This window comes from Eretmochelys imbricata, chromosome 14 (genome assembly GCF_965152235.1).
Source record: "Eretmochelys imbricata isolate rEreImb1 chromosome 14, rEreImb1.hap1, whole genome shotgun sequence".
NCBI lineage: Eukaryota > Metazoa > Chordata > Testudines > Cheloniidae > Eretmochelys > Eretmochelys imbricata.
In genome coordinates, this window is record NC_135585.1 from 29,532,507 (window position 1) to 29,546,013 (window position 13,507).

Here is a 13,507-nt window from a genome sequence, read left to right on the forward strand (position 1 = left end):
ATTTAAGAAAGTCTGCGTGTTGGATTGTGTGCTTGTGCCAATGCAGAAGGAGGGCTAGCGGATTTCCATTCCCACCATTTCGTATGGTTTAAAGCTCAGTTTCTGGAAGTGCACTAGAAGCTGAATGGTTACTCGGATAGCTTTGAAATTTGGGTGCCTCAGGCAGGCCCGGGGTAGCATTCGAGTTCCATATTTGTTGTCATTTGACCAAGGGCTTCTGGAGTTATAAGCCCCTCTATAACTTCCAGTTTCCTTCTGCTGCCTTGTATTGTTAAACTGCGAGGTACTAATGGCTGGATCAATCACAGACCTCATTGAGATTGACGGCTGTGAATTCATCCTTCAATTAACATAACTAACAATAAGTTAACCAAAAGCCCCCACCTTAAGCTTTGTCTACACTACCAATTTTGTCGGTCGGGATGTGAAAAAACCACCCCGACCAACAAAAGTTTGACCGACCCAAGCGGTAAAGGTAGTAAGATCCGAAGGGTAGACACGGCGGTAAAGGGAAAAGCTGTAAGGTCCATAGTGTCAACATGGCCTAACTCTGTTGAGTTACTCACTGGGTGAGTAAGAGGAGAAACAGCTCCATTTCCTCAACTAGAGTTACTCTTTATTTACACCAGGCTGAGGGAGAGAAGAATGAGTCTTACTGAATCCAGTGGAATCACTCCTGGTTTCCCTGGGGGGAGCGTATCCGCACCAATGACCAGTGGGGGAACACACAGGGATGCCATTAACGTCTCTCTGTTTGAACTGGGATAAGACAGCTTGGAAGCCCCAGCCCATGTTTGTAGCTCTCTCCGTTCCTAACTGTGCAACCCTGGACTAGGTCACTTCATTTTCTTCCCCACCTACATTTCCATCCATACAAATATCCTTTGCTTGACGTGGCCACCTCTCCGTGGAATGGGGAAAAAATGAAACAAAAACCTGTGAAGTGAAGAAATTTCCTTGGAGAAATCTGCTCTAATGAACACATGGCGTGAACCTCTATGATCCACCCCTGGAACTGCTGAAGTCAGTGGGAGCATTGCTCGTGACTGCAGTGGGATCAGGACCGGGCCTTCCCTGCTATGTCAGAGCTGAGGGTTGTGTGGCTGACAGAAGAAGACTATTTCTATCAGGAAATTGCAAATGAATTTGAGATGGGCCCAGCTCAGACACTGGGCTCCTTCTTGGGATCCTCACTTCCCCAAAGCTCAGGTGAGGGGGCTTAGGATCTGAGGTTCTGGTTCCACACTAAAGCCCATCCCTACAGAACCCACCTTTACTTTGACTGGCAACAACTGGCTTCTTTGATGGCTATCGCAATCTCCATGGAGAGACCATGTAGTGAAGGGGACTGGGAGCCTGATCTACCCTCTCCCATTTTGAGATGATCTCTTCAGGTCCGCGCTGGTCCATGGTCTCTGCTGAGGCTGCTCACAGGGGATTAACGCGTTCTAGTTTGGATGGATGAGATGTTTGGTGGGTGCTTTCATGACGTGTCCAAGGAGATGAGGCACAAAAACAATTTTTCATGGAGCTCAGAAGGGGAGGACACTGGGGCACAGCTCACTGGGGCTGGGTTGAATAGGTGACCTAGACATGAAAGCAGCCACTTCATCGGTTATCTCCCAAGCCAGCATGTCCCATCCTGCGCCGAGATGGCTATAGCATTCATGTGGACATGGGGTGTGAACTGAGACCTCCTCTCCTTTCACATGTCCAGTGCTGGAAGCGAAGACCAGGGACTGTCCTGCTCTCTAAAGATGGCTTTTCCGGGAACAGAGAGACAAGGTGGGCGAGGTAATATCTAGTGAGTAGAAAACAGCTCAACAGAATGGGCACCATGCATCCTCGGTACTAATTGCTGATTTCAATGGAGAGGCCCCAGGAATGGGCTTGGCCCTCTGGGGGGACCTGTAACCGACTCTGCAGCATCCTGTGCAATTAGAGCAGAAGCAAAGGGGTGTGGGTGCTGCAGAATCTGGAACAATACAGTGGACACTTGCTCCAGGATGTGAGCTATGACAGGGATTTTCAGAGTGGTTTCAGGGAAACAGGTGCCCAGTGCCCATTGTCTGCACAATGGGAGTTAGATGCTTAACTCTCTTAGGATATGTCTACACTACGAAATAAGGTCGATTTTATAGAAGTCAATTTTTAGAAACCGATTTTATTCAGTGGATTGCGTATATCCACACTAAATGCATTAAGTCAGCGGAGTGCGTCGTCAATACCGTGATTGCGTCGACTTACAGAGCGGTGCACTGTGGGTAGCTATCCCATAGTTTCCGCAGTCTCCGCTTCCCATTGGAATTCTGGGTTAAGCTCCCAATGCCTGAAGGAGCAAAAACATTGTCGCACGTGATTCTGGGTACATGTCGTCAGGACCCCCCCCCCTCCTTCCCTCCCTCTGTGAAAGCAACAGCAGACAATCGTTTCACGCCTTTTTTCCTGGGTTATCCATGCAGACGCCATACCACGGCAAGCCTGGAGCCCGCTCAGCTCACCGTACATCTCCTGGGTGCTGCTGGCAGACGCGGTACTGCATTGCTACACAGCAGCAGCTCCTTGCCTTCACGGCAGATGGTGCAGTAGGATTGGTAGCCGGCGTACGTCTCCTGGGTGCTCCTGGCAGACCTCGGTGAGGTGGATTGGGGCGGCTGGACAGACATGGCGCTCCTCCTCTTAGAGCACCGAATGGGAGCCAGAGACTCCAGGTCATTCTCTTCTTTAGGTTTCGTCTCATGGAGATTCAGTCCTGCCTGGAATATCATGCGAGCTGGAGGCTTCTGCCTCAGGCTGCTCTCCCAGCCCGCAGCACCGTGCGGTCGCACCTACCCAGCTATAATGATTTAGACCAACTGAGAACCTCTCCCTTCACTTTTAAGAAACCTGTGTAGCCCTTCTGCCAGTTGGAGTCGGCAGCAACAAGGGCCGGGTTCAATATCTAGGGGGTCCTTTTCAACAATGCAACACAACACCGGCTTGAGCCCCCAACTAGTGACCTGGGACAATTACACATCCCCCGTTGGGCACCTCTAGAGGTAACACTTCCCCTCTCACAAGCACAGAGCCCGAGTGTAGCAAAGAAACTTTTAACAATGTAACCCTTCTGCCAGGCCGAGTTGGTAGCAGCAAGGGCCGGGTTCAGTACACAGGGGTTCCCTCTCAACAAAGCAAACGCAAAACTGGCTCAAGCCCCCACCCAGTGCCCTGGGAAAATCTAACACACAACCCTGGGAGCCTCAAAGAGACAATACTTCCCCTCTCGTAAGCACAGAGTCTTGGTGTAGCAGAAAATCTTTAATAACATGAGCTAAACGACATCAGCATTAAATTGGGAAAACACCACAACTAGGGTTCATCAACCAAACCATGAGCAAAGACCCACCCCAGCAGATTGGGCAATGTCCTTTCCCTCTGGTTCTTGAGTCCAACAACCCAAACATCTCTTGAGTCCAGCAACCCAAAGATCACCCAAAGTCCAAGAACCCAAACGCCCAGCCCCAGAGTTCAAAAGGTCATCTGCAGAGTGTTACTCCCCAGCCTGGGGTGTGTGTGTGTGTGTGTGGTAAGGGGAACCGTACATGATCCGAAGCGGACTGCCCCGCCGCTCCATAGGGCTTCGCTCCGCTCCGCTCTACCAGCCGTCCCACGAGACACTCTGCTCTGCTCCGTCCCACTCCACCAGCCATCCCGCAGGCAGCTCCTGCCGTCCTACTCCACTCACTGCCCAGCAATAAATATCTTCAGGCTCCCCACTACTTAACACAGTGCTCAGTAATTTTAGCTCTTTAGTGACCTCATCTTGTAGCAGTGGGAACCTCAGTGCTGATGCACCATAACCCCAAAGCAAATTCAGCTCAGCACCTGTAGTTAGACTCCTAATAGACCCAAAAGTAGCTCTGATATTTCACAGTGGAGAAAGAGGAATGTGCAATTGATGTTTCAGGCCCTCTCAAAAGGCCCACAAGACCAGGTACTAACACCTGTCCCCAACCTCTCTCAATTCACTGAGTTTTGGAACCCATGTCCCTTGTCTACCCTTGTCCCGAGTGCTACTTCGTTGATGGCGAGCCCCTTGTCACGGAGTGTGGGGGAGTCCGGGGCCTGCACCCCTCTTCCTGGGATTCACTGTGACTCTCAGCCAGCCAGTAAAACGGAAGGTTTATTGGACAATAGGAGCACAGTCTAAAACAGAGCTTGTGGGGACAACCTCAGGACCCCTCAGTCAAGTCCTTCTGGGGGGCAGGGAGCTTCGACCCCAGCCCTGGGGTTCCCCGTGTTCCACCACCCAGCACCAAACTGAAAACAACCCCCCCCCCCACCCAGCAGTCTCTCTCCTGCAACCTTTGTCCAGTTTCCCAGGTAGAGGTGTTACCTCCCCCTCCCCGTCCTGGCTCAGGTTAAAGGCGCTCAGGTATCCCATTCCCAGTGAAACTCCCCTGCCACATTCCCAGGTCAGCACTCCCCCCTCCCTGCTGCGTCACACCCCTCCATCATAACAAAAGGCCAAGTACAGTTCCATTCTCCTTGAGTCACATAATCAAGATAATAACAATTTATTCTTCCTGCCCCAATAACAGAAACACTGGGGATCCCATAGCAGCCAAAGTGACCATTTGGGCAGCTATGGGCTCATGCTAGGCGGGGTGGGTGAGCCGATGCAAATGAGATCAGCCCCTGAAGTTCTTTTCCACAACTTGCCACACCTCACCACCAGGTGTCAGGGTGGAGCTCATCCTGACCCTGCTTCCAGTAAAAAGGGGGAAAGGAACCTGGCATTAACTTGGGAAAGCACTGCAAGCAGGATTCATAACATAAACCATGAGCAAAACACCCACCCCAGAGTATGTTGGGCAGTGTCCTTTTGCCTCAGGTTCTTAAGTCCCACAGTCAAAGATTCCAGTAACGTGCCCATCCCTTCACCGCACCCCACGCACAGCTGTTGTCTTTGGTCAGTGAAGACCCAGAGTTCAGAGGTGCATCTGTGGCGTTCACTGCCCACCCTGCTGGACGGAAAGAAAGGCACCTTGCTCTCTCCACTGTCCGGGCATTTGCTCTGCCCCTGCCTCTACTCCGCCAGCCCTCCTGCACCTTCTGGGATGTCTTGAGGTCTTGCCACATAACACAGCTCTCAGTGATTTCAGCTGTTATTGGGGGAGCCTCACTGATAGTGCAGACTGGGCAGCCTTGTGCACCAGAGACACTGTCCTAAAGCAAGACTCATGCTTAGACCTGGTTATTAGTGGCTTTAGCTCTATGGGTCTGCAACAAAACTCTCCATTGAGTCGTAATCAGCTCTGTTATTACACAGTGGAGAGAGAAAGGGTCAAATCGTGTCCAAGAGCCCTTACGCAGTGCTCACATCAGCCGGCCAGCAGGCAGGCACACACGCACCCATAACTCCAGAGCTTTTGAGGATGTAAATTTTGGACTTAGGCACCAAAATGCTTTTGCTCATTTAGCCCTGGGCTCCTGCTCAATGGGGCTGGGTTTGGACAGGTGACTTAGAGGTGAAAGCAGCAACTTCATCTCTTATCTCCCGAGCCAGCCTGTCCCATCCTGCTCGACAATGTTTGTAGCTTCCACATGGAAATGGGGTGTGAACTGAGACCTCAGCTCCTCTCAAATGTTCAGGGGCTGAAGGCGAGGGACAGTCCTGCTCTCTCAAGTTGCCTTATTGGGGCACAATCTATTCCCAGGCCCTGCCGCAGCGTGGTGCACCCAGCATGGTGTGCCAGGGACATAACATCAGCCCAGGGATTCAGTTACTGAGAGCAACCAAAGCAATCAGACCAAGTGGGACATCCCCTAGGAAACCCCTGTGAGGAGCACAGAGCTGTGATTATCCCCAGGGGGCATTAGCAGGGGAGAGAGTAGAAAACAGCTCAGCAGAAGGGACCCAATGTATCCTGGGTGCAAAATCACTGATTTCCTTGGAGAGACCCCAGGAATGGGCTTGGCCCTCTGGAGGAACCAGTGACCGACTCTCCAGCATCCTGTGCAATTAGAGCAGACACAAGGGGCTGTGGGTGCTGCAGAATCTGGAACCGTACAGTGAACTTTCACTGCGGGCCATGAGCTGTGACAGGGATTTTCAGAGTGGCTTCAGGGAATTATGTGCCCATCTCCCATTGACTGCACAATGGGAGTTAGGCAACTAATGTCCTTAGACCCCTTTGAATATCCCAGACTTAATATACAGAGATTTCTGTCTTGTCCCCTTGTATCCTAAGTTTCTTTGCACCACCCTAACCCTAAGCGGCCAGATGATTAGCCCAAGGTTCTGAAGTCTGACATTTTTCAGTAGTACATATAGAAGCCCAGGTGGCAGCTGTGCGATCTTCCCTCACTTTCCACTCCCCGGACATGTGCTTCTACCCTGCCGTGGAGGGACCCTTGCTATATAGGACAGAGGATTCCTTTCTGCATACTTCTGGACCTCTCTATAGTAATGGAGCACAAGGATGCAAATCTATTTCCAGTGATGCTGATGTTTGTGTGTTGGGGACACGTCTTCTAGAAACCACACAAAGACCCCCAGTCCATTTCTTAAGGCCACCATGAAGCCATCACAAGGCACAAACTTTGATGCTTATGCCAACATAGTCACTAGCGGCCTAGCGGGGGAATGGTCCCTGTGCACCCCTAGGCAGTGATGAAGGCAAGGCTGGATGTTGAACACTGCAAAGCTCAGGGATGGATGTTTCTGTTTGGCCAATGATGAAGAGAGGGGCCATTTGTAAAATCTGACAATAGATCATTTTGACTTGACAAAGCCCTCAGCTGGCATTTTCAAAGAGGCCTCATTTTCAAAGCTACCCAGTTACCACTGACTGTCAGCTATCCAATGAATATCAACCTTTCTCATGTACCCTGCTGGGACCAGATTGTTATGCATGATCTAGAGGTGAGGTGGTCCCTATCTCAGCTGAGATGGGAGCAGCCTTATATTTTAAAACCTCAAACTCATGAGTCTTTGGTCCTGGGGTCTGTGTCTGGCTCATTTTAAAGGGACAGGGCCATTTGTAGAACCCATGTCTGGATACGGCTGCAGTTTACAAAGCCCTTCAGTGTTAGGAAGGGCTCAAAAATACGGTTTTTGGATCTGTCTTCAGTCTTCTGGGATGATATTGTTAAAGCCTCTTCTGGGATATCAGACACTCAGGGCTAGATTCACAGAAGGAATTAGGGCCTGATTTTTTTAAGGTATTTAAGCATCTAGTAGGACTTTCAAAACACCCTTTGATTTCAATTGGATTTAGCTACCTAAATGCTTTTGAAAATCCCACCAGGCACCTAAATACCTTTCAAAATCTTGCCTTTAGGTATTCTAATGATGAGCATTGCAGCACCTAACATTTAGGCACTTAGAAAATCCCCATGATTCCTAAAGCCTGTGTTTGGAGCCCAGGCTCCCTGTTCAGTGAATGGGGAGAGGTAAACACCTAAATGGGATCCACAGTTGCCAGGATGCGGTGGGGAGGTGCCTAACCTGACCACTGGGAGATGATGACTAGACTCGGGTGTGCCAAGCTCCACCCCCTCACAGAGATAGTTGCCTATGTCGACCTGTTGGGTGGCGCCTATCCCTGCTTGTGATGCATACCTGGGAACCCTCTCCTTGGGTCAGGCCCCTCCGGTGTTTTGTGTGAGAAGGAGAAGGCCCTCCTGTTCACTTTTAGCCCAGTGGTTAGGGTACTTACCTGGCCATGGGGAAACCCCCAGTTCAAGTCCCCCCTCTGCCTATGAAGGAGAAGGGATCTGAACGGGGATCTGCCACCTTTTGGGTGAGTATCCTAATCACTTGGTTGTGGGATATTCCCATGTGGGGCTCCCTCAACCTCTCCTGTTCAAGCTGTTCCACTTTGGATTAAATCATTAAAGAATCATTGGGTCAAAGAGGGAGAGAGAGCACATGAGAATTGCCCTGTAGCCTGGTGGTCAAAGCACTCACCTGGGAGACCCCGTGTCCAGACCCCCTGCTCCAATAACTCTTTAATTATTTTTCCAGACTGGAACAGCTTCAACTGGAGTGACTGTGGGAGCCTCACATCAGAATACCCCTAACACTGATGACATGGACAGTGGCACAGCGTCCTTTCTCTGTGCAAGTCCTTGTCAATGTTGATCTCTCTCTCTCTACTCCATTCATCGGTGTGGTGCCGAAAGTCACTGAATCTTCCGACCTGTCTGTGATACTTCCAAGCAAACCAGAGTATGTTAAAAATATATCCGGTCAAAACAGATCAAAGTTCAAACACTAAGTGCGTTAGGATGAGCTGTTTGTAAATGAGTGATGGAGTAAGATATAGTCATACAAAATCTTTGCGAAATAATGTGTAATAAGGAGTACTTATAAGAAAATCATGATCTGGACATAGACAATCATTATCAGGAAAAGAAGCACAGTAATTTGCACAATAATTTCCATAGATTATTCATTATCTAGTGTGACAGGGTCGAGCCAGATGGCTACAGGAGAGTAGTAGAAGGCAGATATATTAGCCCCAGGTTAAGTAGGTCCCTTTCCCCTGGGTAAGGTAACAGGGAAGGTACCAGAACAATCAGGAACCTTCTGGAGACAATTAAGACAGACAGGCTGATTGGCTGCAGGTGTTCTAATCAAGAAGCTGCTAGAATCAATTAAGGCAGGCTAATCAGGGCACCTGGGTTTCAAAAGAAGCTCACTTCAGTTTGTGGTGCACGTGTAACGAGCTGGGAGCAAGAGGCGCTAGGAGTGAGAATGTGGACTGTGGGAGGACTGAGGAATACAAGCATTATCAGACACCAGGAGGAAGGTCCTATGGTGAGGATAAAGAAGGTGTTGGGAGGAGGCCATGGGGAAGTAGCCCAGGGAGTTGTAGCTGTCGCACAGCTGTTCCAGGAGGCACTCTAGACAGCTGCATTCCACAGGGCCCTGGAGTCGAGGGTGAGCCCGGGTTCCCCCCAAACCTCCCAACTCCTGGTCAGACACAGGAGGAGTTGCCCTGGACTGTGGGTTCATGAAAACGGCCAAACTGAGGGCTGCCATGAAGCTCAAAGGCAAACAAATCCGCTAATAAGCGCAAGACCCACCAAGGTAGAGGAGAAACTTTGTCACACTAGCTAGCTAGCTCATGTAATTTACAATCAAATAGAAATCTATCATTATCACTCAATGAGATTGTGGGTTAGGACAAGGAATGGTCCTGTCTGTCTGTCTCTCTGGCTAATCACATACTCTGCTTTTGTCTGTCATATATGAAGTGTACACAACCATGCACAAAGATGATATTCTAATACTACTAACAGGCCAACTTCTGAGATCCTTTCTCAGCTTGGGTGTGAGTACATCTACATGGGAAGGCGTATGGAACACCAGATCAGTGCACGTGATGGCACTTGTCCACTTACACCAGGGCTAGAACAAAATGACCCCAGACAAGAAGACAAGAAGACCCCAGACACCAGTGTTCATGTCACTTACTTTAAAACAGTCTTTCCACCATAGCAAGAATGACACTGTTTTTACATCCCCACAACAGAACGGATGTGGACAAATTGGAGAGAGTCCATTGGAGAGCAACGAAAATGATTAGTGGGCTGGGGCACATGACTTATGAGGAAAGACTGAGGGAACTGGGGTTATTTAGTCTGCAGAAGAGAAGAGAGAGGGGGGATTTGATAGCAGCCTTCAACTACCTGAAGGGGTGTTGCAAAGAGGATGGAGCTAGGCTGTTCTCAGTGGTGGCAGATGACAGAACAAGGAGCAGTGGTCTCAAGTTACAGTGGGGGAGGTAGAGGTGGGATATTAGGAAACACTATTTCACTAGGAGGGTTACCTGGGAAGGTGGTGGAATCTCCATCCTTAGAGGTTTTTAAGGCCTGGCTTGACAAAGCCTTGACTGGGGTGATTTAGTCGGCATTGGTCCTGCTTTGAGCAGGAGATTGGACTAGATGACCTCCTGAGGTCTCTTCCAACCCTAATATTCTATGATGCTATACTCATTTAGGTTAAAATAATAAAAAGATGCCTTACATATTGTCAAGATTCCTTCCCCACTCTGAACTCTAGGGTACAGATGTGGGGACCTGCATGAAAGACCCCCTAAGCTTATTCTTACCAGCTTAGGTTAAAAACTTCCTCATGGTACAAACTTTGCCTTTGTCCTTGAACCCTATGCTGCCACCACCAAGCGTGATACACAAAGAAGAGGGAAAGAGCCCACTTGGAGACATCTTCCCCCAAAATATCCCCCCAAGCCCTACACACCCTTTCCTGGGAAAGGCTTGATCAAAATCCTCACCAATTTATACAGGTGAACACAGACCCAAACCCTTGGATCTTAAGAACAAAGAAAAAGAAATCAGGATCTTAAAAGAAGAATTTTAATGAAAGAAAAGGTAAAAGAATGACCTCTCTAAAAATCAGGATGGTAAATACCTTACAGGGTAATCAGATTCAAAACATAGAGCATCCCTCTAGGCAAAACCTTAAGTTACAAAAAGACACAAAACCAGGAATATACATTCCATTCAGCACAGCTATTTTACCAGCCATTAAACAAAAGAAATCTAATGCATTTCTAGCTAGATTACTTACTAACTTTTTACAGGAGTTCTGAGCTGCATTCCTGATCTCTTCCTGGTAAAAGCATCACAAAGACAGACATACCCTTTGTTCCCTCCACCCTCCAGCTTTGAAAGTATCTTGTCTCCTCATTGGTCATTTTGGTCAGGTGCCAGCGAGGTGATCTTAGCTTCTTAACCCTTTACAGGTGAAAGGGTTTTGCCTCTGGCCAGGAGGGATTTTATAGCACTGTGGAGAAAAAGGTGGTTACCCTTCCCTTTATATTTATGACACATATCATTAATAATACAATAATATCCCAACAATCTACACATAATCATGTCAGTAGGAACTAAGCCATGCATAATCCTCTTTTGCACACTTTTGTCATTGTGGGGAGCAAACCTTTAGTTCGCTCAGAAAACCCCATCAAAGAGATGACATATGGATACTCCCAAGAAGGGACAAACATTGAAAATCCCATCTCACCAAACACTCACCATCTTCTCAGGCCTTTCCACCTCCAAAACCTCCTAAAACAAACAAACAAACCAAACCACCAATCCACCAGTTAAGCAAAAATAAGCTAAAAATCTGACAAACAAACAAACAAAAAACACAAAAAACAAATGCATTGATACTTCCATCTGAGTTTTTATCCCAAAATATAAGAAGAGCCAAAGACCTCACCAGGGACTCTGCTATGACTACTGATTTTATAGGCAAGGGTCTCAGGTAGTATGGTGATCGGTAGCAGTATATGATATATTCCAATCTTATTTCCATTGGTGTAAACCTATAGAAACTCCTTTTTTTCCTGAGTCATGTTTGTCTGTATCTGTACTAGTGCAAATACCCAATTCCGCATAAACAGAGTGCACAGTATTTTCTTATGGAGGCAATAATGTCATCAGATTTTATTTATAAAGAAATACAGAATGAAATTGCTACCGAAGGAGACATATGGACATTTTGTTCTTAGTGAATAACCTCCAACCAATCTGTTTACTCAGTGCACCTTTGATCTCTTTGTTTCTCATGCTGTAGATGATCGGATTCATCATCGGTGGCAACACAGAATAGAGAACAGCCACTATGAGATTCAGACGTGAGGTTGAGCTGGAGGTGGGTTTCAGGTAGGCAAAGGCAGCAGTACTAAAGAACAAGGACACCACGGTGAGGTGAGGGAGGCAGGTGGAGAAGGCTTTATGCTCACCCTGCTTAGAGGGGATTCTCAGCACTGCTTTGAAGATCTGAACATATGACACAATGATGAAAAGAAAGCAGCTTAAGCCTAAGAATGAACTAAAGATGAGAAACCCAACTTCAATGAGGTACAAGTCAGAGCAGGCGAGATTGAGGAGCTGGGGGATTTCACAGAAGAACTGATCCACCGCGTTGCCTCCACAGAAGGAGATTTCAAACGTGATCCCAGTGTGCAGTGCAGAGGAGAGAATACCAGTGATCCAGGCACTGGCTGCCATTTGGACACATGCTGTCCTGTTCATCACTGTCTCATACTGCAGTGGTTGGCAGATGGCGACGTATCGGTCGTACGCCATGATGGTCAGTAAGGCAAAATCTGCTGAAGCGAAGAAGAAGAAGAGAAAGACTTGGGCAACACATCCAGAATAAGAAATCGATCTGGTGTTCGTGAGGGAACTGGCCATGGATTTGGGGATGGTGACAGAGATGGAGCCGAGGTCTAGGATGGACAGATTCATCAGGAAGAAGTACATGGGGGTGTGAAGGTGGCGGTCAAGGGCTATGGCTGTGACGATGAGAAGGTTCCCCAGCAGGGATATCAGGTAAAGCAGTAGAAACACCACAAAGTGTAAAATCTGCAGCTCCCGAATGTCAGAGAATCCCAGGAGAAGGAACTCGGTCACGGCAGTTTGGTTGGACATTTTCTTCCGCAGTACACTGTGCAATGTCTGTGGAGGGAATGAGAAAGACAATGGTCAGGATTAGAGCGACAGAGGGAATGGCCCTGATTCCCCTTTCCCTAATATCTCATTCTATGAATGTCAAAGGTGCACAGAACTCATCACTTACAATGAGTAGGTGTTGTTAGTGCTCCTCGCCTCTGACAATCAATGAGTCACGTTACCACACTAGTGTAAATTAGGTCAGCTCCTTTAAAGTCAATGGAGCTTCGTCACTTTATCTCATCTGAGGATTTGGCCCAAGGTGTGGCTTGAAAAAATGCAATATGAAGGATGGAACAAAGCACACTCCAAACCCAACAATTCTCACAACTTGGGTATGAAACTGATCAACTAAAATTCTAACACAGCCTGATTCTCACTTTGCAGGGCAATATGATGTTGACTCACCCAGCATCGTAAATAGCAGCTCATCTGTCATTTTTCTACCCCAAGCTCTGTGCATAGAGGCTGGTTGGAAATTTTCAGCTGTGTTCTTTTTAATGGAGATTGGTTTTTAAGCTAAATAACACATCTCAGAATCTGTCTGCTTTTCTCAAACATTTTGGGATTGTTTTGTAAAAAAAAAAAAATGAAAACTTAAAAAAACAAACTATATTGGTTTTGGAATAAAAAAAATCAGTTTTCAGCAGAAAGTTTTCATTTGCCAAAAACTGGGGTGGTGGTGGGGGGAAATGGATTTAGGGTTTTCAGTGAAAAGTAAAAATTTTCCTCATGGGAGGAAAAATTCCAGTCAGCAGTAGGTATTTGATTAAACTGATGGGAAAGGTCTTCACCAGTTCGTATTGTAATTCATATTTATCATCTTAATTCTTCCCTGTATGTTGATCCTCCAACACATTTAATTGAAATAGCAAACTTCCTGTGCTAGCCTTTGTGGATTTTTTCCCAACGGAAGACACATTCAGTCATCCAGCACTAGGATTTTTTTGGTCACTATCTATCTATATAGCAGAATCTAGAAGCTAAAGGCACAGGTATCTGAGAATCCTTTCAGCCTCATTCTGCGATT

General features: G+C 47.6%; 1 protein-coding gene across 1 annotated transcript; it reads right to left on the minus strand.

Annotated features, from left to right (window-relative positions):
* Nucleotides 1-11,496: 11,496 nt before the first annotated feature.
* On the minus strand, nucleotides 11,497-12,456 carry LOC144274430 (olfactory receptor 14A16-like). The gene has a single exon (XM_077833258.1). It carries the CDS (start codon nucleotides 12,454-12,456, stop codon nucleotides 11,497-11,499), a length of 960 nt encoding a protein of 319 aa, XP_077689384.1.
* Nucleotides 12,457-13,507: the final 1,051 nt, after the last annotated feature.

Coding starts and splice junctions, on each gene's coding strand:
- LOC144274430 (XM_077833258.1), bottom strand. CDS start 12,456: ATGTCCAACCAAACTGCCGTGACCGAGTTCCTTCTCCTGGGATTCTCT.